Genomic DNA, 24,737 nt, shown 5'->3' with positions numbered 1-24,737 from the left:
CAAAAAAGTAAACTTTTTATCGTAGTTCAGCAATTCATGGGTTGAGTACACCCATTGTGGTTTGTTTGGTTTTGTCTTACCATAATGTACAAACCCCCCTCAATTATAGTTCCTTCCATAAATTACATGTAAACAAGCCAGTTTAGCTCATTGTGATCCATGTAACAGCAGTTTGATTTGGACTTCCCATGTGATAGGAACCTAGCTTCCAATTTGTCAATGCTTAGTGTGGGTTTTGAGACCTTGTCAAAGGGGGTTTACGCAAACCTGTTAAATAAATAACTTTGACATGCTATCGAAGAGGCCAGTAAAAACATATTTCATTTGGCCAGGAGGAATTACTGAAAGGCCCCCTTAATGACTCTGATGACAATACCTCTCTTTTCCTTCTGATCACAGCTTTCCTTGCTTCTAGCAAGTTGCAGAAGCAACAAGTTCTCCTGGCTTTCCCAGCAATGCCCAGAATTAAGGTACAAAGCATTAAGACCGCAGAGAAAAAAGTACTCTCTGTGACAATTTTTTCCAGCAGTCCTTACCGGCTGAGTGACTGTTACACATAGCACAATGCCTTCCACAGAGGACAAAAAAAAAGAAAGACATTCAAATTGCCCTTCACAGATTCCAGGTGTTTGGATGTTATTTATTCCTCTGAGTTGCAAGTCATTCCAGGATGTCACAGCCAAATGAGTCACTGCAGACTTACCTCCAGGCAGTCATTAAAAAGGAACAGGGTGACCTGTTCCCCTCTGTCACAGAGGTCATCCCCAAGTGCAACCGTTTCCAGGCGCTGAATTAGACAGCGGTGAGACGACAAGAGGTTAGCCTATTGGGCACAGGAGAAGCTCATTAAAAAGAGAAGTTGGGAGGTTGCTGCATCACCAAGAAATAATGATAAAAAGTAGAGAGAATCTTCGTTTATCACAGGACACACAAATTGTTATTGCAGCACAGCGCACCTAATAAGGGCTCTCTTGTACATGGAAAAAAATATCATTCTTAGGTTAAGGAATATATTGGATTTCTCGGGATTTGGACCCCGGGGATGGGGCTGGAAAATACTGGTGGGGGCTCCCCTCCTTTCCCCCTAAAGTGTGAGAACAGGAAGAGTCGAAGTGGGGAGATTTAATAGAGCTGGTGGGTCCGACATGTCCAAAGATTACAGATAATGGTGGAAAAAGCAGACTTCGATAGTTACCTGCGTCAAACCGGGGAACAATGAGCAGGATAAGATTCCTGCAGGCTCACAGGACAATTTTACTGATTGGCCGATAAAGTTAATCATGTTTGTTCTGGGCTAAATGTTCTACAACAGAAACTAACATGGTGAGCAAGAGTAGATCTTAAATTATCTAGGATTCTTTTGACTGTACTGAGCCTGGGATTCTTTGCAGTGTAACACAGCTCCTGAAACACGACAAACCCTCTAACGTGAACTCAAAAGATTCCTTTATTAGAAATGCCAGCAACCCTGGCCAAAAGTTTCTCTCGCAGGCTAACAAGTCCCTCTGGCCACACCTATTCATCTCCACCCCCTGCCTTTTATCCCCAGAGCTAGGTTGGGGCCTCGTTAACAGTGGTGGCTCTTCCTTCCCCAGGATCAACCCGCGGCTTTCCACTGCTCTCCCCTTCTTTGCCTTCTGAGCAGCCCTGCATCAGGTACTGGACCCATCTGCTCCTCGTCTTCTTCATCAGCCACCTCCAGACCTGGGAGCTGTTGACTCTGCATCTGAGGGCTGACGGATGGCCCAGGCTCCGCTCCTGTCTCTCTCTCTCTCTCTGCCAGCTCCATTCCCTCTTCCCCCTCGGAGCTCACAGGTTGCTGACCCTGACTCCCATGCCTCCTCCTCTGATTCGGATACTGGAGGGGCCAGCGGCCAACAGGCCACAATAATAAGTTTGGATCCAAACCCTTCTTTGGGCAGGCAGGTGGAATGAGTTATTGGCAATCAGAGAAATGTTAATACTTATTTGAAGAAGGAGTAATGCCACCACCTGCCTTAAAGGAAATTGAAGCAGCTTTCCTGGATCCAGCAGTTTTACGGGAAGGTTCTTGAGAAAGTGGTGGCCGCTCAGATCAAGGCAATCCTAGAGGAAACCGGGGTTTCATACCCAGATATGGGATTGGGTTGGCATTGGCCACTATGTTGACAAACTTCATTGAAAAGGAAGCACAACCCTTTGCTCTGAAACCATTGACTACCATGTCTTTGCTCAACTGTGAAACTATTCTGCATTGATTCTGCCCGTCTGAGTAGGCAATTTTGGCTTGTCACTATGGAGTAACAGATGTCAAGGCCGCGGTTACCCAAGGGCTTGGTGCTCTCCCCTATGCTAATCAACATTGAAATAAAGCCACTGGGGTGCATCAATAGAAGATGAATTGACTTCAGAATACTGATGAAACTCAGCTGTATATTATTAGCCGGGCCATGCTGAAGATTTATCCATTGTATCCTGCTGTAATCAATCTGATTTTTAAAGGTGCCATAGAAAGCTTGAATCAGCGTCTGGTAGCTGTTTTATTGTCTGAATGGAAAAATAAGCTTAGATTGAATCCCTCCAAGACATAGCTACTGTTCCTCGGTCAACATCTAGAAATATTGCTCTCGGTTGGGCTCTATTTGCAGAACTCCAGAGTACGACTTGGGTCTCCTCTTGACTTAGGCACGCTACTTAAACAACAGGTGAAAGCCATGGGGAGTCTTTCCCCCAACTTTGGAAGTTGCCTACTTATAAAGCTAACTTGGACTTAAACATTCTGGTGTTAGTTATTCACATCTTGATCACCAGTCAACTAAATTATTATACTCTACTTGGGGAAGGCTTTGGAGATGGACCAAAATGTACGTCTTCTCTAGAGCATGACAGTAAGATTGCTGGTGACTCAGCCCTGTTCCTGCAGGATAAAAATGGTCCCAAAGTTGCTGCATTGGCTACTGATAGACCTTTGACTCAATTCAAAAGGCTAGCAATGGCCAACAAAAGTTTAAACAGCAAAAGACTTCAGTTTTGCCAAGTACCGTCTTGACATCCAGTGAAGACCTCTCAAAGAGGCCTCCATTTGGAGGAAATGGAGGAAAGTTTGGAGACCTAGGCTATTTTCCATAGCATAAACCACTCTACTCCTAGGTTTTCAAAGGCTCCCAACTCTCCATGACATTTAGATTATTGAGAACTATAGATAGTCCTCTAGTTACAATAGCAAGATGGAGTCAAGATTGCCATCACCAAGCAATGCAGCCATGAAGCACAATATCAGATGACTGCATTGCTCAGCAATGGCAATCCAGGCTGTCCCAGTTGCTTTCATAACCCAAGTAGTACAAGTCATTAAGCAGGAAGTGGCAGGAGTGTCTCTGAACCATGCTGAACCTCCTCCCAACAATGCCATTTGCAGATAAGGTCGGTTGTTTTGGGAAGTGCACCCTCCCAAGCAGTAGCATTTGAGGAGTCCTGGCCATAGTTCTTCAAGCAAAATGAGTCTGCTTTGGGGCCAGACAAGAGGAATGTTTGCTAGCATTTCCACATACAGTTTTGCATATGCATAGCACTGTGCAGTTGCAATGGGGAATATCATTATTTTGAGGAGTTTAATTACATAATTTTGGTTTTCCTTTTCATATTAAGAAAGGTTTAGAGGTTTAGAGCTCATCCTAAGCTAACCTGCTTCTTTTTTTTCCCACTCTTGCTTGCCGAATAAAATAGAAGGGGAGTTGGAATTTTCACATAGCAGCAAAACCTGTAAAAACCTCAAGCTTTCAATTCCCATCCCAGAGCCCAAGTGCCCCCCAATCGAAGGTCAAGTCTTGCAGACTCCTGACCGTAGCAGGGCCATGACGTCATGGTGCTAGGTTTTGAAAAAACACCTTGAGGTTATGGTTGTTTGATGGGAGTTTCTATACAGAACCTAGCACTGGGTACTGTGGAACCTGGCTGCCCTAAGGGTACCTCTGCTGTCATTATTAAGATGCTCCTGGTACAGTGGTGGGATTCAAAAAAAATTACCACCTGTTCGGTGGGTGTGGCTTGGTGGGCGCACTTCGCATGCGTGCACACCAAACTCACACTTTGCACAGGCGCTGAGGTGTTTGCACAGGCACAGGGGTTCCAACTCACCTCCTGCAAGCCTGCACTCTCCTGGTCACTTCAGCAGCTGCCATGCGGCACTCTGCTGTGCCATGCAAAGCAGCTGCGCTTCAAAAGCAGAGGATAAAGGTGAGTATGGGAGCCCAAGCAGGCAGGTGGGCCCAATAGCAGAGCGGCAGAGAGAACCAGTTTGGTCTCCGCTGCTCATCGCTGCTACTGGCTCGGCAGAACCAGGCAGAACCGGTAGAATATTACCACTGTCCTGGTAATTTGTAACCCATTTGGGTGTTGTCTTGTTTGGATTGTTATGTTTTTAAAATCTGTTTCCTTAAAGCTTAGCATCCCTTAATTTACTGGTGTGCTCCTTGTCTCTGGATCCAAAAGAACCAATTGCCTGGGCATCTGCTCCCTCCCAACACTTGGCAAAACACACCGAGAATAGAAAGGCACGTCCCACAACCAATGCAATCCTAAATTGTATTAACAGAGGGATACAATCAAGATCAAGGGAGGTACTAATACCACTCTATAAAGCCTTAGTAAGACCACACCTAGAGTACTGCATACAGTTTTGTTCACCACACTATAAAAAAGATGTTGAGAGTCTAGGAAAAAATACAGAGAAGAGCAACCAGGATGATTAGGGGACTGGAGGCTAAAACATACGAAGAACGGTTACAGGAACTGGGCATGGCTAGTCTAGTGAAGAGAAGGACCAGGGGAGACATGATAGCAGGGTTCCAATACTTGAGGGGTTGCCACAGAGAGGAAGGGGTCAAGCTATTTTCCAGAGCACCTGAAGGCCAGACAAGGAATAATGGATGGAAACTGAACAAGGAGAGATTTAACCTGGAAATAAGGAGAAACTTTCTGACAGAACAATCAACCAATGGAACAGCTTGCCTTCGGAAGTTGTGGGAGTGCCATCACTTGAGACTTTCAAGAAGAGATTGGACTGCCATTTGTCAGAAATGGTGTAGGGTCTGCCGCTTGGGCGGAGGGTTGGACTAGATGACCTACAAGGTCCCTTCCAACTCTGATTATCTGTTAAATCTGTTAAACCACCATGGCAACCATTGTGGGTGTCCCCCACTTGTTCTCAAAATTCCAAATTTGGAATCATGCACTTCTTTCCATTTTGCTCAAAATCACCATTGTATTTTTAAAAATATAACGGAGCAATAAACCATTACTTACTGGGCAACCATCTACTTCATAAACAACATCAAAAATCTGTCTTTGACCTTCAGTCTTCCTTTTGTCTTCATTAATATGTCTAGAAGGGGGAAAAAAGTTTGGGAAAACGCCGGTGAAAAATGTGGGACAAATATAAATGCAGAAAACAGCAGGCCCCAAACTTGAGAAACTCTTTAAGCTGGTGGAAAAAGATTAAGTTCCCTGGCTGCTCTCCTTTTTCTATTTTAAAATATGAGTTTCAATGAACCTTCCATGGAACAGATCATTCAGCGTTGATTGGGCTGATTTCATTCACTATTTATTTTTCAGCTTTCACTCCTTCAACTTATACAGAAAACATATCCTGGCATCTTAAGAAATGATATTCTCCCCAAGACTAACTGGAAGCTTTTATGAAATAAGGTATCCCTCATTACACTAAAGGATAGAGATTAGAAACTGTGAGTTTCCAGGAAAACTTAAGGTCCTTATCTTCAGCCTGACTCTAAGGTTTACTTGGACAGAACTAGTTAGCAGCTATTCACAAATATCAAAATGAAAACCACCTACAGCTTCTAAAATATGAGGAAGGAGTTATCAGCGCACAGATCTTTCTGATGCATTCCATATAGCATGTTAGGCAATGAACTCAATGCCTATTACTTCCAAGGTAATTTATAAGGGTATGCACGAAATAAAAACCAAGCAATTTTAGATTTGAAGCCATCAAGGGTTGGAAGTCCTATAAAACCATTTCAGGTTGGCTATAGTTAAGCAAAAACAAAATCCAGAACACATTGGTTCTTGAGTTTCACTCAACACAAAATTTTATCGTCAACTTCGAAACAGATCAGGCCTGTCCCGCCCATTTTCTCTGTTTCTGAGCTTGACACATTTTGGGGAGAGGACGGAGCTCTGGAATGTCAGACCAGACATCAACAACCTACTATCCTGTGGGAACCAAGGTCATCCCAACAGGTGCTGGCCGAAGACTGGAAGACCTTACCAAAGAGATGCCAGAACGTCTAATTGGACAATGTGACCAGTGACGAGGAGGGAGGGAGCTCTCTATTCTTTAATTATGCTGAAAGCATGGGAAATAGCCAGAGCTGATTTTGCATTTCAATCGTGCCGAAATGATGTACTCAATAAAGCAGTTATTTTGAGAAAGGAGAACTCAAAATATTGGTTGAGTTCATTACTCGGAACCTTGACACTGATAGGAGTTTAGGGTGATTTTTCAAGGTGAATAGAAAAGCCCAGGTCTCTCAAATCCCCAATTGGCCTCTGTGCCGGTCCGCCCACTTTCAATCTTCTAGGAGACAGGTCCCCAACCCCCAGGTTGTGACCCAATACTGGGCCATGGCCCATTTGGAACCAGGATGCAGAAGCTGCGGGCGAGCGCATGCGCACATGTAGTTCCACTTATGTGAACATCTCCATTTGTGCAAGCAGGGGGTGTGTGTGCCTGCCTCTTGCACAAATGGAGCTGTGCATGCAAGGCAGCTGCTGGCGCAGAACCATTCCTTCTCCCCCCACCCCCCATGCCGGTCCGCAAAGCCGGAAAGGTTGGGGAACACTGTTCTAAGAGCACTCCCTCCCACCCTCTCTCTTTTCCACTAGTGGCCAGCGTGTCCATTCCTTCCTGCAATGGTCCAGGCTCAGCATATCCACCAGCTTGCCCATCTTCTCTCTCCTCTTTCCCATGGCTGACAATGTTTGCATATACCATCACCAAGGAAACTCCCAGTCTTAGTCCTTCCCTGTGCCCACCCCCCCCCCACCCCCACTTCCTGGCTTGACATTTCTGCCTTCTGTTCTCCAGTTCATATTCAATACAAAATAACGCCCAATATTTTGAACCAACCCCTCAAAGTCCTATGTTCCGCACACAGAATGGTTTGGGCCCAGAATGTTTTGAGCATCCCTAATCATGGGTTATATTAATTTTGAGACTAGCATCAACTAGAGTCATCGGACTTACGTCATCACTTCCTTTAACGACTCAATGGCGCTCTCTAGGGTGGCCTTGTCTGGATTGTCTTCTGCGGTGTGTTTCTTGAGGTCTGCAAGATTGAAACAGAGCAACTGTGCATAACAACATTCCACAGGATGCCCTAAAAATGAACATTTCTGAGAGTCTGTCGCTTCAGAAATCCCTGTACTTGAATTCAAAAGTTTAGCCATTGAAATTAGAGTGCTGATGAGGCAGAAATCTTACAATCTTAGCTGTTCAGCTATTGACTTTTAAGGCATACACTTATTTTCCTAAGTGGCAGAAAACTGAAATATTTACCAAATGCAATTTGATCTCACTCCCAACGGGGAGAGAGGGGGATACTCTGAGCATGGGACTACACAAAAACTATATCAAACCTACATTTACTACAAAGCTTATCAAATGAACTTTATAGTAAGGTATTCTCTCTCATCTATTGCATAGATTATAGGAAAAAATAGGAATTGGGGAGTTATCCTTCTCATGGAATATGTAAAGAAACAGAGGGAAGACCACAACACAACACAACAATTAGGGTGAGTGCACAATTGCAGGTAAAAAGTCCAGGACATTTGAGGGGAAGAGAAGACAAAGGAGGACATTCATTACATGATTTTCCACTGAGCAATAGGCCTGCATTTTCTAGAATAAAACAATCCTATTTTTTAAATGTACTTCTGAAAGTTTAAATGAACTGATTTTTACCATCATTTCTCTCTCCCAGTTAAATATTCTACCATGTGCTTTTAAAGTCAGCTTTGCATTAAGCACATTCTTTTTATAACTAAGCCGGCCTGTACTACTTTAAAGTACTGTATATAATCTGATGCAAGTTAGTCCTAAACGGTTGTATCTGACTTAAGCTTGCAATGGATTGAAGTAGCTTCTGTGTTCCTTTCTCTTTACATGACTTTTAATGTTTTACCAATGTATAAAATACAAAGAAAAGTAAAAGCAAGAAATTAAGGGAAAGAAAATGAGATGTACCAGGGAAGAAAGAAAAAGGTGTCTGACTCTTTGTAGCACAGTACAAGCTAACAACAATTCAACCTCAACTTTTCACTTTTACACATTAATATATAAATATCCATTTCCATAACAACGAATCGGCAGATCTAATCAGCAAAACCAAAGCAATGTTTCATTTTTTTTTACCATCAGCACAAAATCCAGAAGTGATATCCAAATAAAAAACATAAATATATATTCCCCTCTTTGACCATTACTGCTTTATCTTCCTTGCTGTTGAAATATGTTTCTTGATGACAACTTCAGGGGCCGCATACTAAAAGAGTATCTCAAGTATTGTCACATGATGTTGTCTATCTTAATTATAGTTCATAGACCTTGCAATTAAATTAATACTGAAAATAAACATTGATTAAAACAGATTGTTTACAAATGCAATAAACATCATATGCCTGACATCTATAAGATATTTTCTAGTTCATTTCTTAAGGGAGTTCACAGACCCAATTGGACTTACCCAGCAAAAATTACACCCCAAGCATTCATTCGTTCATTCATCCATCCACCCATTCAATTTATATGGCCACCCACTCACTCTCAATGACTCTGGATGGCTTACAAACAATAACCCCTGTTGACAACAATACACGAGTCCCTTGATGGGCTCCATCCCACTCTGGGTTCCTCAGGCCCATTGGCAAAATCAGGTCTTCAGGGCCTTACAAAGTACGGGGATGATGTTCTAAAGGAGGGGTGTCAAACTCAAGGCCTGGGGGCCAGATCCAGTGCACGATCTGGCCCGGCGGGGGGGGGGCTGTCCTGGAAACAGCAAAGGACTGGCCCGCAGTGCCTCTGTCAGCAAAAACAAAACTCAGGAGGGCTGGGCGGCCCTCCCAAGCTCCACTTTTGCTGGCGGAGGTTTGCAGGAGGCCGTTGCAGCCAAAAACGGAACTCGGGAGCCTATTTTCGTGGCAGAGTGCTCGGGCCACCACAGGCATCCCCAACACGAGTGACATCGAGCTGGTCGTGCCCACCTTGGCCGCGCCACCCTGGTTCCCTGAGGTCAAATACAACCCTGATGCAGTCCTCTATGAAATAGCATTTGACACATGTTCTAAAGGGAATGAGCCACCACGGAGAAGGGCCTTTTTCTGGGCCGTGCCAGATGTACCTTCTTAGGAGATGGGACCCACAACATTCCCTGCTTTTCCCGCTCTAGTGGGTTCAGTGGATGTAACTGGGAAGAGACGATTCTTCAGATAACCAGATTTAATTTGATTCTACAAAGGCGAATTATTTCAACCCCTGGACAAACCAGCTTCTGAACATACCATTTAGAAGAAGGGCAACACTGGGCAGTCTCTGTACTGGCCGAATAAGGAGTTCTGCCAAACTCTGGCGACCACATTCTGGCTTAGCTTGATTTATCTATTGCAAGAGAAGTTGCAACATTATTTCTAGAAAGTAATCAATTTTTCTTTTTTAAAAACAAAACAAAACAAAACTCTGCAATGTTAGTGGCTCCCACGCTTATACGCCACTGAGTTTTTTAAAAAAATGTAAGTTTGACATATTACATAGGTTGTTAATTGCTTATCTGGGAACCTTGCTGGAAGATATTTACTAAATTATTATGTAAAAATGATTAAATCGGTAATTTGAAAGCCACATGTTTCTTCACTGCTAATTTTATTTCTCACTCCCCATTAATTATTTGAGTAGTACGGGCCCTCTTTTATTACACTGTATTCAAAAGAATAAAACAGAATGCCTAAATAGCTCTCATCTCTCCGATGTTGCCAAGAACAAACAAAGCAAGCAGAAAACTTTTTTAAAAAAAACTGAGCCAGAGGTCCAGACCAATAGTAGACAATTTTGAGTCTACACTAGTTCCATGAAAAGATGGGAAAAAATAATGGTTATAATTACCGTGTTTCCCTGAAAATATGACCTAGCCTGAAAATAAGTCCTGGCTTGATTTTTACATGTGTGCCCAATATAAGCTCTACCCCCCAAAGTAAACTCTAATTAAGATCCCACCCACTCCAGGGTTCAAGGGATGGGGCATGGCACATAGGTAAAAATTAAGCTAGGGTAGAGATGAGGTGGGTGGAGCTTCCTTACTTACTAGGCCTCACATACTCTGAAACCTGCCTTGCTAGACCATTTCTTCTGCAGCCGCTTGCGCGTGTTGCCCCCAGCCTCTGTTTCACTATCAGAGGCCTTTAGGAAAGGGCCTCATTTTGCCATCAGAGACCTTCCGGAAGGGCCTCTAACAGCGAAATGGAGGCTGGGGGCACCATGTGCATCAATGTGGACCTCATTTCTTGGCTACAGAGGCCTTTCCGGAAGGCCTCTAATGGCAAAATGAGGCTAGGGTCAATCCAGAGTCCGTTTCTCAGCTGCAAAACATAGGCTGGGGGCAACACGCACAAGCGGTGGCAAGCGGCCGCAGAAGAAGTGGGTGAGCAGCGGGCTCTGCTGGGCAGGGCTGTTGGTGCCGCCGCCACAAAGTGAGTCAGCGGAAGACACCCCCCAAAAAAAAAAAAAAAAAAAGACCTGGTACCTTTTTTGGTGGAGAAAAAAAATCTAAGACTGGGTCTTATTTTTGTGGAAACACAGTAGCATGGGGCCAAATATTACTGTACAACAATGTTGTTCTGGATATAACAGGTTGAGAAATTGAGTTCATCAGAGTTCATCTGTTTTTACCCTCCTGCACTGGTTTTTGATGCACACATAGGAAAAGGTTAGCTTTGCAGGACTTCTTCTTCTGGGCCTATTGAGTCATGTGAAAATCACAAGAAAAAGTAAAAGTAAAATGAAGACTCGGAGTGAAGCTAATTGTCTCTCAATGACCAAGATCACCTGAAGATAACTTGTGTTTACAAGTAGCTATTACTTTAATATCAATGAGACTGTTAGCTTCCGACAAGAGAAAAAATATTGTCTGCCTCCTTGTTCTTTCTATAAGTGCAAACAAGAAACTTTTGCCAATCTAGCTTACCCCCCTTTAAAAGCACATTAGGATCAGGTGCTATATATATTTTACACAAAGGACAAGTATATGATGCTATTCCATCAACCTATTCTTGATTTCAAAGTTGCACCTTTTTTTCCTATTACAGTCACCGGGACGTTATTCTAGCATATTTGTGCTTCCACAGTGCTCAAGCCCTAATTGCTTATTTCAGTTTCAAAATTGCACCTTTCAGGAGATGGATCACTGCATTAGAACCAGCAAATGAATACTTGCCTTCAAGAAAGCATGAAACCTGGGCTTCTGCTTTTCACACTTCGTAATGGTTTCCTTGCTCATTTCAAAGAAGTTCACAAAAGGAGGATATGTTTTCACCAAGTCTTTAGACTGAAAGAATCCCAAATTTTTATTTACAACATACACGTGGTTGAAAAATTAAAATAACATCATAGCAAGCAGTTTGAAGTTACTCTGTTTGCTGAAGGAGCTCTATGCCGTTGGTAAAGCTGACCTCTGCTGGTGTTAGTACGTTAAATCTGCTATTGTAACAAACACCTATACATACAGTGCATTTGCAAAGCAAATGCATAAATGCTTATACTTGCCCAAATACTAATAAAAACACAGGGCTGAATTTGCACATTGCCCCTGCCAATAATATGTCTACACTATTCTGTATCCTACCCTTATGTAACATCCCAGATCCTTGCAGGTTACTAAACTTTCATTCTCTTTTATCTCAAAAGAAATACCAGCAACTGCAGAATTATTATTATTTCACACTTACAATCAAGACCTTGCCTAATAATCATTAGCATACAGTTGTAATCATGCTTCTGTAGTGAGTGATTTAACTTTACTGAACACAAGTTCATGATTCAGTAAACTTAAAAGGATAAATAGGATGAGTCCGCGACAATCCGCCTCAGCTATCTCACCGCAGGACAACTCGCTACAAGACAAGGATTACACTAGTATCAAAGAAATGGTGAGATAGAATCCTTAAAGAAAGGACACAAAAGGAGGAACAGAATGAAATGTGAATGGCAAAAATTAAAATAATTCTTATTTATTTTAAATAAACAGAATTGTTAAAATTGTCCCGCAGAGTTGTCCCACAACGAGTTGGCCGTGATGAATTGGCTGTGGCGAGTTGGCCTCAGCAAGTTGGCTGTGGCAAGTTGTCCTATCCCCATATAGGACTGTCCCCCGTTCAAACGCTGCCTAATACTACTAATACAAAGAGCAGAGCTACATTGCGTTCTCCCAATTCAAGACAAAAGGCTCCTCCACATGACCAAGGGGTAGAAGTGAAGGGTCGAAGTGAAGATATAAAATAACAGCATTCATTCATAGCTTGAGTAGAACCCAAAACTTACATATTTAAGTATAACCTCTCCAATGCTTTGGTTTTCAGTCCAATTTATCATAAGGTCTTCAAGGTCTTCCTAAAATAACAAAAGATGGCACTCTATTCATTTACGATTATTTATAGTTCTAAAAAAGCAAGCTACAAGATTGTTTGACCTTCTAAATGAAATTTTGTTCAGTGTGATGCTTGGAAGCAGGAGAGGAGGGAAAGTGGAGAATAAGAAAAACTTTATTTTTCATATTTAATCAAGTGAATGTCAGGGAGCTCCGTCAGTAAAGATGCCACGAAACAATAGCATTACCAAAACTGCATAATGCTCCAAAACAAAATTTAAGATTTAGAATGATCGGCTATTGGTGCTCAAGCAAAGTGTCAAAATATTAGAAAAGTATACAAGACTTCAGGGTGGAATGCTGGAGTGTTTCAGGTGTTGAGGTAGGGCTGGAGAATCTGAGGTTCAAATAGACTATAGAAGCCAGGGGTGATCTTGGGTCAGTCATAATCCCTCAACCTAATCCACTTTATAGAACGGTGCAGGGAGAAAGGCAGGAGATGAATTTAACAAAGTATGATGACACCAGGCCCATTTCCAATTCTGCCCCCCCTTTTTTTTACTAATGAGATCATGAAGGAATATTAAGGTTTTTCCAGCGCAGCACAAACAAGGTGCTTTGAGCAAAATAATATTCACAATATAAATTTTATATATTTTAAAATGGTACCACCTTTATCTTAATATGTACATCAAGGATATCTGGAATACTGCCGAAGATTGTTTTGATTTCTTCTGGTGCAAGTATAGGGCCTCCAAGCTGTCCTTCCTTTTCCAAAGGGACTTGAAAGACCTGAAGGGGAAAAAAATAGGTCAGCAATTTTATGAAAGCCATTCGGCCAGTAAAGGTTCGGCTTTGGATGGAGCTGATAGTTCAGATTCTATCCCAAATTAAGAGATAACAGGATCGGGTGGGAAAAAGAGAATTAGTATTACCAAATTATATGTGGACTATGGTAGAATGACTATATTTACATACATGCACACACATACATATGTTTTGTGTATGCTGGTGGGTTAGACAAAACTTGACAAATTATCTCTCCCATCCCTTTTGTTCCTGTGAATCTCTCTGTCTCTCCTTCACTCAGAAGATACTGTCCTCTCAGTCATATGCTGGGCTTGGCCTTTAAAGCACTGGTGTAGTTTCATCCCCTTTTATAAATAAACCTCCAGAAAAAGCTGAGACATTCAATCCCCAATATGGGATTTCAGAATTTTGTATACGAAACAGACAAGCCCAACACAGGGGCACCTCAGGCTAAAACATTTGTAATGCTGGACCAGGGTTTCTCAACATCTCTAAGAAAGGCGGACTTCAACTCCCAGAATTCCCCAGCCAGCTTTGCTTTGAAGCCCACCCATCTCTTGCCAGACAGACCCCACACATCAGCTTCAATTCAAACAGCATGGGCGGGGGGGGGGGGAATGGATGCTAAAGACTGCTAAGATAAGCAAGATACTCCGGAAGCATTACCAAATTAAAAATATAAAATAAGTGACAGAAGCCAAAGATACTATTTTGATAGTGAAGCAGCTCTACTTTAGCAGCTGCCTCAATTAACATGTAGGGAAGGATGACAGTGAAGATTCTCCCTTCTTCCTCCAAAGCTACCATGCCCACACACCCCACTCATTTCAGAACAGCACAGGTAGTGGACCTAGGATCAGAAAGGGGAATAAGGAAATTATCTTTCCCTTCTTCCATAATATCTAAGAGGAGATATCTTAAAAGGTTTAATCATGGCAACTTAAAACTGAGACATTTCGATACTCATCCTAGTCACTTCTTCAGTCAAAATGAAAATTTGGGTAATTGAAAAGAACCAACTCTTGCCATACAGACTGCAAGGGATTTCTTCCCAAAACGAAATAAAATTTTAATAAACTTTGGTCCACTTGCCATGATTTAAGCTTTTAAGATAATTTTGGAATCTTTTGGACTGAATCTTCATTTACATGACATAAAAGTAATATGCACAGGGAATCCTCCCTAACTGGTTGCAGCAGTATCACTTTTAACACAAGTCACTTAACGCCTCAGTTTCAGAAATAATGCAGTAAATGAAGCAACTTACCTGGATTATAGTTGTCAGGATATCTACGTAATTGCTTTCTGTCTGATAGAGCTCCTTTGCAACCTGCCACCTGGCGGATTGCTTTGGAGGAAAGGGAGATGTGTTTTTGGATGGCTTTGTGCAGGATTTGGGAGTTTCTGCAAAGGACGGAGAAATAATTATATGACCATTTTTTAAAAAATGGCAGGTAATTTACTACAGAAGCTGGGAAACTCTCTTAAAATAGGAAGGCCAGTTTAACATGAACTGGGGCTGACTGAGTACAATACAAAATTTTAATGACTGCCCAAAACGAACCAGCAAAATTAACTGCAGAGGTCATCTTCAGTATCATCAGGTGATTCTGTAGTTATGTCCACTACTTTCTCTCTGTGAACATAGCGGCTGACTATCAGCACCATCAGGGAAAACAACTACCGTGTTTCTCATATAATAAGGCCGGGTCTTATTTTTTTTTTGAGCCCCGAAAAAATGGCTAGGTCATCTTTTCGGGGGTGACTTAATTCCCCCCCTTGCATCTTCGGGCGGGCAGGCAGCGATGGCTTGGATGTTGACCTCAGCATTGGTGGGACACTTCATATCGGGGTCAATGCAGGCAGCACCATATCCGGGTATGCAACAAAAGTACTTCCTAATGGCAAGCCCCCCCCCATTCCCCCCCATTTCGCATGTTTTAATATAGGCCTTAATTTGGGGGGAGGGGCTTAATTTCATTTCATGCCTATAAAACATGCTGGGACTTCCTATTGGGGGAGGCCATATTGTTGGAGAAACAGGGTAGAGTACTCTGAACTTGTACAATTTGCTGTGAGAAGATCAATTGCTAGGAATATGAATTCCAAATAGCATCTAAGTTATGCGACCCAAGCATGTAGTTGAAACTGACATTTGAATATGATTCAGATTATTAGTCAGATCCAAATACCAAACTATGATTGCCATCAGCAGGTGTTCCAGCATTTAAAAAGATTGCTTATAGCCTTTTTTGCTGGCTGTTCCTCTCACTTCCTGCATTTCATATAAGAATCATAGAATCATAGGGCTTGATGGGGACCTGGGAGGTCTTCCCTTATTCAAAGCAGAAGACCTTATACCATCTTGATCAAATGGTTGTCCAGTCTATTTTTGAAAACCTCCAGTGATGGAACACTCACAGCTTTAGGAAGCAAGCTCTCTCTTTAATAAGTTTCCCCCCATTACTTTTTCTCCTGCCCTCTGGCACCTTAGAAAATAAGTCAATACCCACCTCTTTGTGACAGCTCCCCCCGCAAGTACTGGCAAACAATTATCGTGTGTCCCCACCTAATCCTTCCCCTTAATAGGCTAGACCAGTGATGGTTAACCATTTTGGGCTCCCGTGCAGAAAATTGCGTGTGTGCCAGCACCCAGAAGGCAATGCATGCAGGGGCCCCCATGCCCCCTGCATGCGCAATCCCCCCGCACCGCGCATCTCTGCACATGTGCATCTCCCACGCACGCCAGCTCCCCGCGCATGCGCACCAGATACCCGACAATCAGCTGTCGGGTGGGTGGTGCGCACGCATGCACAGTAGACCTGCTCCGGGTGAGGGCTTGCGTGCCGGCAGTAATGGCTCTGCGTGCCACTTCTGGCACGCATGCCATAGGTTCGCCATCACAGGGCTAGACATACCGAGTCCCCTCAACCATTTGTTATACAATTTAAGCCCCTTTAATCATCAAATGATTGCGCTCCTTGGAAATGCTTATTTTTTTATATATATAAAACATCTCCATGGAGAAAGCCGATTTGCAAGGGTATTCTCCAGATTGATCCAATGTTTCATTCTGAAATTGTCCCTTTGGTGCCAGAGTTGCACTTCAGCTCTGGATTTCAAGCCAACAGCCCTTCCTATCTAAAAACGCTGTCAGTCAACGCACCATCACCTTGTGAAGTTCTCAGCATGCTTACAGCTGGAGGTTGTTGACACAAGACATCTTTCAAAACCGGGACGGAATGAAGCCTGGCATGATTTATGTTACGTTCCACTGGCAAAAGAAAATACTTTTGGAGATTCATCTGAGGTGTTCCATTAACTACGCTTTCAGGTACATTACTGCTAGTTGCCTCGGCTGTTTGTTGTAGACTTTCTAATGAGTTTTTGTAACATTTACAAGACAAGTTATCCAAAGAAATACAACTGTTTCTGCAGGATCTCTTCCTCATCCGACTAAGTCTAAGGACATCAGGGGTGCCTTTCTGTCTATCTTTCTCCGGGCTGCTCAATCCTAGCCTCTTCCCTGCATAGTTTGAGAAGGAAAAAGGCCTGTTACTCATATTGGCAGTGGCGTTTTATTTTCATGAGAAACATCAAAATATACAGAGATAGTTTGATTATACCTCCGTTAGCCATGCTCGACTCCGGTGTATTAGAAATGTCCAGTAAAGATCCTATGGAAAGGGAATGTTCGGCCGATGGCCGTTTCCGAGGTGGGAAGGGAGACATGTCCATTTCTCTGGTCAACTGAGCAAGGGTTTCTCTCAAACGCCGTCTCTTCCGGTTGCTGTTGGGAGTACTTAGAGAAAGGACCGAGGTTGAAGTCTTCAATTCGGGACTGTCTGGCTATAGTGAAAGGCAGATGTCCAGATTAGTAACTGTTTTCCATTTACAATCCAGGTTCTGCACAGATGACCACTTTTTGCCACTCAAAGTTATATTACAGGTAACCTTCGACTTAGCACTACAACTGAGCCCAAAATTTCTGTGGAAACATTTACGAAGTGAATGTTTGCCCCATTTTAGGACCTTTCTCCCAAGAGTTGTTAAACGAATCACTGCAGTTAAGTTAGTAACATGGTTGTTTGGTCAGGGGTGGGCAACTATGGCCCTTTTATGAATTATGGACTTCAACTCCCAGAATTCCTGAGCAAGCATGGCTTGCTCAGGAATTCTGGGAGTTGAAGTCCATAATTCATAAAAGGGCCATAGTTGCCCACCCCTGTGTTTGGTGAATCTGGCTCCCCCATTAATTTTTGTCAGAAGGTTGCAAAAAATGATTTAACATGACCTGCATGACACTGCAACAAGTCATAAAGATGAATCGGTTGCCAAGCGTCTGAATTTTGTTCAAGTGATGCTGCAATGTGAGTGTGAAAAATGGGCATAAGTCACTTTTTTCAGTGACATTGTAACTTTGAACGATCAGTAAACGAATCGTTGTGAGCTGAGGATTACCTGTATTATTATTATTTCCTTGCTAGTTTAACCTGGGAAACACATTTGAGAGATTCTGGAGAAATTCTCAGTCATCCAGGGTCATGGTAGTCCCAAAGGTGCTTTTTCAGGAGGCAACAGCCTCATCAGCTTTGACAGGATAATGGGAATCAATCCTTCCATTCCCCGCTGTCCTGTCAGAGCTGAAGAAGCTTCTTGGATGAGAAGTGAAACGACTTCAAAAGAAAAACAAGAAAGTCCAGTTGCCTCCTGAAAAAGCACCTTTGGGGCACATTTGCGAGATATTTCGGCTTGATTTTGCCAATTGTTCCCCAAATTCTCCATGCCCTTGCATAGCAGCATACCTTTTCAAATAAGTACATCGATTCTCCAGCTCTGGCATCCATCTGTATGCTTCCCCAGAACCACTAGAGGAAGAAAAAATATTTTCAGCCATTTATTCAAGTCGGTGCAACTATCTATCATTCCACAGTTAAGAATAGCAACTGAGCATGGCTTACGTTATAAAACCAATAAAATCCAGAAAACGTTATTGAACAAAATGTGTTTTAAGAATCCAGGAATATTATTTTTGGACTGACCTCTTGCTTTACAACAAAAAGGCTCTGAGAGGACTCAAATGGAATATTTTTTACAGTGTTTTCTTCAACTATAAGATGAGTACAGCGTTCATCACCAACAGGCAAATACTGTCCTCCTGTGGAAGAAAAGCAATCAATTGCCTGTCGTTTTCTAACTTCTTTTGCGATCTACTGTTATGAACTGTGCATAATAGGAAATAAAAAGATATCAGTGGTAAAGACAATATCACAATATAGCAATGAAACATCAAAGCTAAGGTTTGCTCAATGCAACTATTTAGAAAATAAGTTACAAAAGAAATGTAAAGCTTATTGATTTAAATAAAGGTAGACTTTTGACAACCTCCAGTAAGGGAATGAAGTTTGCTCTGTTTATAAACAATAGCTGTATGTAACAGTTGTTAACAGTATAATAGCTGTCTAAAACAGATACTGTATATAAAGAGAGAGCAAACCCCACTCCCTTCTACCACTGAAGATGTTACCAAGTCTGGTAATGAAATGCCTGCAAACAAACAACCAAATTCAGAAAGCATCAAGAACTCCAGAGACAAGCATGAAATGGAATAGCCATGTTACTACCAGATTTCTTATTATAAAAATCAACTGCTATACTATCTAAACATTCAGAATAAATAAAATTTAATAAAACCTCACTCTTGAAATTAGTATACAAAATGTCTATACTGATTGTGGTGGCAAGTTCGTCTGTCCAGGAGATCCATACTGTAATATGGCTGTGGCTTAGTGTGAGGCACAAATTTAGTCATAATGATTTAACACCACAGGATGTCTAAAAGTAAGAACGGATTAGACTGAATTGTGAACCCAGCCATAACTTTTTCATATTTACCCTGCATTTCTGTCATTTCTTCCATGTTCTTTTTCTCTTCCTCAGAGAATCCAAGAAAACTTAAAATGCAGTCCTGAAATGGTGGCACTTTAAATTCTTTCCTAAATTCTTCATCGGCAGCACAAAAATCACTAAAAGAGGGAAAGGACAGAGGGAAAGGAATGAATTTAAGGTAACTGTATTAAATTTTATTTCCTATTATTCTGAAATACTTGCTGTCAAGTTAAAAGAATGCTATGCAAGGCCTTTCTCCAGGAAATATCATACATACATGTCATTTCTTCTCTCCCAAGATCTATAAATCCATTCTGCTTTCATGATTGGAGTGCCAAGACTCACAGCTACCTGCAAACCAAGACAAGGAATGACACCTTTCATTTTAAAATGCCATTAACTCTTACATCAAGGTACAGATCCATATGTCAATTTCATCTTCTTTTCCTTGATAAAGCCTTTAAGATTTTTAACAAAAATAGAGAGGCAGGTGATTAAATGAGTCTAAGTTTCAATGAGTCTTCTTGGTATAGAAAATTAAAAGGGCAAGGGAACATACCTGAACTTCACAAACAAGTATTACAAATGCAACCCAGGTGTTCATATCTATTGATGATCTATTCAAAAGTAACATCAAATTCTAGTGCAATTTCATGACAATCAGAAATTTTGCATTCTCTCTTCAGCCTGCATTTGAATCTCACTGCATATATAAACTATGGAGCGGAAGATTTTAATTATGCTTCTGAACAGCCTAAAGGCTTTATTTAGAAGTAAACCGACATGCTTTAGTTCAGGGATGTCAAACTCATGTCGTCATGGCATCGTCACATGATGTATCAGGACTTTTTCCCCCGTTCGCTAAACCGGGTGGGGGGGCACGTGATGCATCCGGGCTGTGGGCCTCGAGTTTAACACCCCCTACTTTAGTTGTTAAAGCAATCAATTAATCCATATAAGAAACATGGGTTAAAACAATTACAACTTCTTCATTTAAGTTTTGACAAGGACACATTTTTCATTCATTCATTCATTCATTCATTCATTCATTATCTACAATCCCTTATTGTTGGATATCCTACTACTTCCACTATTATGTAGCCTTAGATAAAGTCAACAAGCATTTTTAAAGGAAACAATTATTTGATAGGCTATAAATGGAAAACCGTTTGCATAAAACACAAATTTGCTCGTTAAAGGCATTTAAATAATAGCACACTGTAAACAGATGCTTTTTACTAAAAAAAAAGTTCAAAAAATAACAGCATCACATCCCAATTATGAGACAAATCTTGTTTATAACCAGTACTTAGGTACTGGCTCGCTATATAATTTCTATATTAGGGCATTTGCTGCATTTTTCTGAAGGATAGCAAGAGCTTGATGGATTATATGTGATCAAATTATGAAATAACATACAAATTCTATTCAATTTTTCAGACATGCTACAAAATATTAGCATGCCGTGTAGCAATAAAATATATAACTAGGCGCTTTAAATGACTCTTACACTGTTCAACCTAATGGTTATGATCACTTTTAACCACACAAAATGTGTTGTTAAACAATATCAGAAGAGTTCCAGAAGAACCATTCTTTTCCCTTCATCACAATCATAGAATTGATCACAAGGGATGTAGTCAAAACAAGGCTCCCCTCATTAATGAAAGTAGGAAGCTATGTCAAAATAGAGATTGTTGGACATGTTTCATGGCTGTACTCACAGATGAGGCTCATCAATAAATGTCATTGCAGTATTTTAAGATTGCATCCACGGATCAAAAGTCTATTTCTGTATCCCCCTTTTCAATATTAGACCTTGAACTCAATACCCATTCATTGCTTTTAAAGCCTTGAATTACGTGTGTGTGTGTGTGTGTGTGTGTGTGTTTAAAAAATGCTTTGTTGTTATTCACAATGAACCAAATATTCTGATATTTATAAAAAGGAAAATCTACACTTAAACCTTTAACAGAAATGTGAAGTTCACTTACTCTGAATTTGTCTCCTTGTGTAGAGTTAGCCACTAGATGTGTAACTTTGGAACTGAAGTCCCGCCGAATAATCCCTCCCATATGATGAACCAAAGTCACCAGTTTAACCTAAAAGCAAAATTGGAGCAGAGTTGGAGCTGGTTGAAATAAAATTGCTGCTGGGAAACGCAAGGATGTCACTTACACTGCAAAGTAATTTCTCTTGTTGGTTTACTTAGGTAAACTTAAGCTTCACAACAACTGTACAATTCAGTTTGAATTCCTACATCACGTTAAACTCATGGCTTCTTTAGCGATAGTTTGACTAAATTATAAATTGGCTTGATTTATTCAAACAAAGATTTACAAACCACAACTGCCAAGCACATAAATATATTAAATCCAAACTCAAAACAAATCACCTGTCATTATGTTAAAGTTAACGCTGCTATAATCAGTCTAATGGATATTATCAATTGAATCTTAAAAATTGAATGGATTTAAAGCCCATTTTGCCTGGTGTAAGCCCAACGCAATATTAATAGACAACAAATTATTTCGTTCATTTCAAATGAATGTATTTGATCAGATCAATCTAATGAAGGATTCAGAGCTTCTCTGTATCTAAAATCTAAAGCTCTACTCTAATACCAGATAAGGCCAAGCTTGAAGTTGATGTCCAAATATTAACTAATATCGCAATTGTTCACCACAACCATATTAATAAACCTTTGCAGAAAGAAAACATTCTTACCAGTTCATCTTTCTTCCTGAATCCTGTGAAGCATAACACAAGATTCACCATATTTGTGCAGTACAGTGGACGACACACAATGGGTAGAGGCTGAAAGAAAATGTAATTAACACCATTTCCAAAATTTTCATTTTTATTATTTGTTAAACTTATTTCAACCAAAAACCACAATCAAGAGCCTCTTTAATATAGTGCAATTGCAGGGCCTTATGAAAATAGGACCCTGAATTCAGAAGGGATAATACTAATAACAGACTTGTATGCTCCTTGACTCTTTGGATGCATTCCAAAGACCCATGAGAAGTTTTAATCCTAGGCTGTCACAAGACCCTTGGGATTCTGTCAAACAGGCTGGATCCAAGCCACACAGTATTTTAAAGATAATGAGTGCTTTGTATTTTGCAAGGAAAGAAACGGACAGTCAGTGCCAACTTTTTAGCACATGTCTGATGTGGCTTCCATTTGCTTTTCCCAAGGACAAACCAGCTGTTGGGTTGATCAATTGCAATCCATTGCCAGTTCCAAGCTAGACTCAAGGACAGTGCATGGAAAGCATCTGACAAAGTGGAAGGTAGAAGTTAGTAGCATATGCCCCACCATTTTAAGGTCCTTTTCTTCCAGTAGAAGACAAAGTTGCTATTTCAACCAAAGCCAACAAAAATCGTCCCTGACTGTAGCCTCAAAAGATTTCACAGCAGCAGCAACAACAAAAAACTGGACCTTATTCAGAACAGGGGAAATCTATCCTCCCGACAATATACATCATCTAGCTTCGATTCAATTTCATTTTCACATCTCTCACCCAGGCCATTACTGACGTTAGCCAAGCATTCAGGGTACCATGTCATTATCTGAAGATTTCACAGAGAAATACATTGAGTGTCATCAGCCAACTGACAGCACCCAACTCCGTACCCCTAATGATCTCTCCCAGCAGGTTCACTCCAATGCTGCAAAATACTGGAAAGAATGAAGCCCTGAGGGACGCAATATAATAGCGTATCCTCAAAATCCTATTGGTGCCTATAGAAAGTGCTAGCAGAGAAAGTGTTTTGTATGGTATGAAGCATCTCAAAGAGAAATGTTTCTCACACACCCCAAAGAGATGAATCATACTGCCACACTGCAGAGCAAGGACCTGATTGCAGCAAATTACATTCAATTCACACAGCCCCAGCAGCAAACTTACTAAATATTTCTCCAAGCTCATGTTATTAGACATTTGGAGACCATTATCATTTTTCATAAATGATTTTCGAACAAATCCATACTGATGCCTATTCAATACTTTGATGACTTGCTAGAGTTCATTATGTTTCCATATTGGAAGCTTTAGTGTAGTTTTGCTATTCCTGGTTTTGCGTAAATTATTTTAAATAAGCTTCTGATAAGGATAGCAGCACATTCAAGTAAAAGAAAATGTTTTTAACTCAATGACAGGAGACACCGTCAACTCCATTCAGGAGATATATCAAATACATTTTAAAAGGCAGCAATTTTCCATGTCACTTTTATTGTTTTCTTACCTCGCCTTGTTTAGCACAATGAAATACCACTGGGGGCCCAAGGATCCTGCAGTCTGCCTTGTTCAAGTTACGAAAAATGGGTTCTTCAAAGTCTGTTATTACAAAGACAGCCTCAACCTCCAGTGATTCAGAGTCATCACACGTTTTCATAGATTCCATCTTTATGTAGGGCACTTTAATATCCTGCATTGTTTCAAGATAGATAGATATTTATAACAAACATATATGTAGCAATACCAATAGCACTTAGAGTTATATACAGTTTCATACTGCTTTATAGTCCTCCTCTCTCAGCGGTTTAGAGTCAGCATATTGGACTCCAATGAGGACCCCAACAATCTGGGTCAGCAATGAGGACCGTAACACCCTGGGTCCTCATTTTACCAACCTCAGAAGGATGGAACAATGAGTCAACCTTGAGCTGGTCAGGATCGATCTCCTGACAGTAGGAATACAGAAGAAGCCTGCCAATACTGCATTCAAACCACTGTGTCACCACGGCTCTTGTAAGTTTTCTATGTTGTTTCCCAAATGAAAACTAACTAGGCTTCTGAGTGCTGAGCCCTGGGACAAACACAATTATACGACTGATTCTTTTTTCCAAACAGAAACAAGACCTATCTAATTTTAATTCTGCATCTTCGGTATAAGACTCATTAATTTTTACAATCAGTTTCGTAAAATCTGAAACCAAAGCAGGCATGTGAGCAATTTCAAAGCATATTGGTACTTCTGTTCACCCGTTTCCACAGGGTATCATTCACTTCTACCAGGCCTTTCATTTATCCTTCTACTAAGTTTTGATAGTGGTGGATTCCCTCTCTCTACTCCAATCCTAAATAGTGCAACATGTAGCATGCAAACAGAGACATCCTTTTTCCCACATATCACAAGGATAATAGTTTTTATTATTTTTATTCTGGTTCACCAGAAATAGTTTTCATTATTTTATAAATGGAACTTCCATTGTCTTAAATAGCAAGGGTGTCAAACTCAATTTCATTGAGCGGCGCATCAGGGTTGTTTGATCTTGGGTGGCTGGGGTGTGTGTGGCCAGGATGGTGGGGCAGCTCAATGTCACTCGTGTCGGGGTGCCTGTGGTGGCCCATGTGCTCTGCCAGCAAAAACGGGCTCCCGAGCACCGTTTCCG

At 41.2% G+C, this 24,737-nt stretch overlaps 1 protein-coding gene across 9 annotated transcripts in view; it reads right to left on the bottom strand.

The window, feature by feature from the left end:
• The window catches only part of ECT2 (epithelial cell transforming 2), a 67,791-nt gene that overhangs the window by 17,796 nt on the left and 25,258 nt on the right, over window positions 1–24,737 (bottom strand). For all 9 annotated transcript variants that reach the window (XM_087965343.1, XM_087965349.1, XM_087965344.1 and 6 more), the window contains exons 4-19: window positions 23,588–23,770; window positions 22,062–22,151; window positions 21,329–21,436; window positions 19,612–19,685; window positions 19,341–19,471; window positions 18,488–18,603; window positions 18,251–18,313; window positions 17,072–17,294; window positions 14,713–14,849; window positions 13,308–13,427; window positions 12,590–12,658; window positions 11,487–11,597; window positions 9,562–9,658; window positions 7,247–7,328; window positions 5,284–5,362; window positions 704–823 (exon numbers count right to left, since the gene is read on the bottom strand). In XM_087965343.1, coding sequence (XP_087821469.1) covers window positions 704–823; window positions 5,284–5,362; window positions 7,247–7,328; window positions 9,562–9,658; window positions 11,487–11,597; window positions 12,590–12,658; window positions 13,308–13,427; window positions 14,713–14,849; window positions 17,072–17,294; window positions 18,251–18,313; window positions 18,488–18,603; window positions 19,341–19,471; window positions 19,612–19,685; window positions 21,329–21,436; window positions 22,062–22,151; window positions 23,588–23,770 — 1,803 coding nt within the window. The remainder of the gene's footprint in view (window positions 1–703; window positions 824–5,283; window positions 5,363–7,246; window positions 7,329–9,561; window positions 9,659–11,486; window positions 11,598–12,589; window positions 12,659–13,307; window positions 13,428–14,712; window positions 14,850–17,071; window positions 17,295–18,250; window positions 18,314–18,487; window positions 18,604–19,340; window positions 19,472–19,611; window positions 19,686–21,328; window positions 21,437–22,061; window positions 22,152–23,587; window positions 23,771–24,737) is intronic.

Source organism: Notechis scutatus, chromosome 4 (assembly GCF_049901735.1).
Source record: "Notechis scutatus isolate UNSWTSFEM ecotype Mainland chromosome 4, rNotScu1.2, whole genome shotgun sequence".
Lineage (NCBI taxonomy): Eukaryota > Metazoa > Chordata > Lepidosauria > Squamata > Elapidae > Notechis > Notechis scutatus.
The sequence above is the reverse complement of the archived record's forward strand: the minus strand, read 5'-3'. Positions and strand labels throughout refer to the sequence as shown.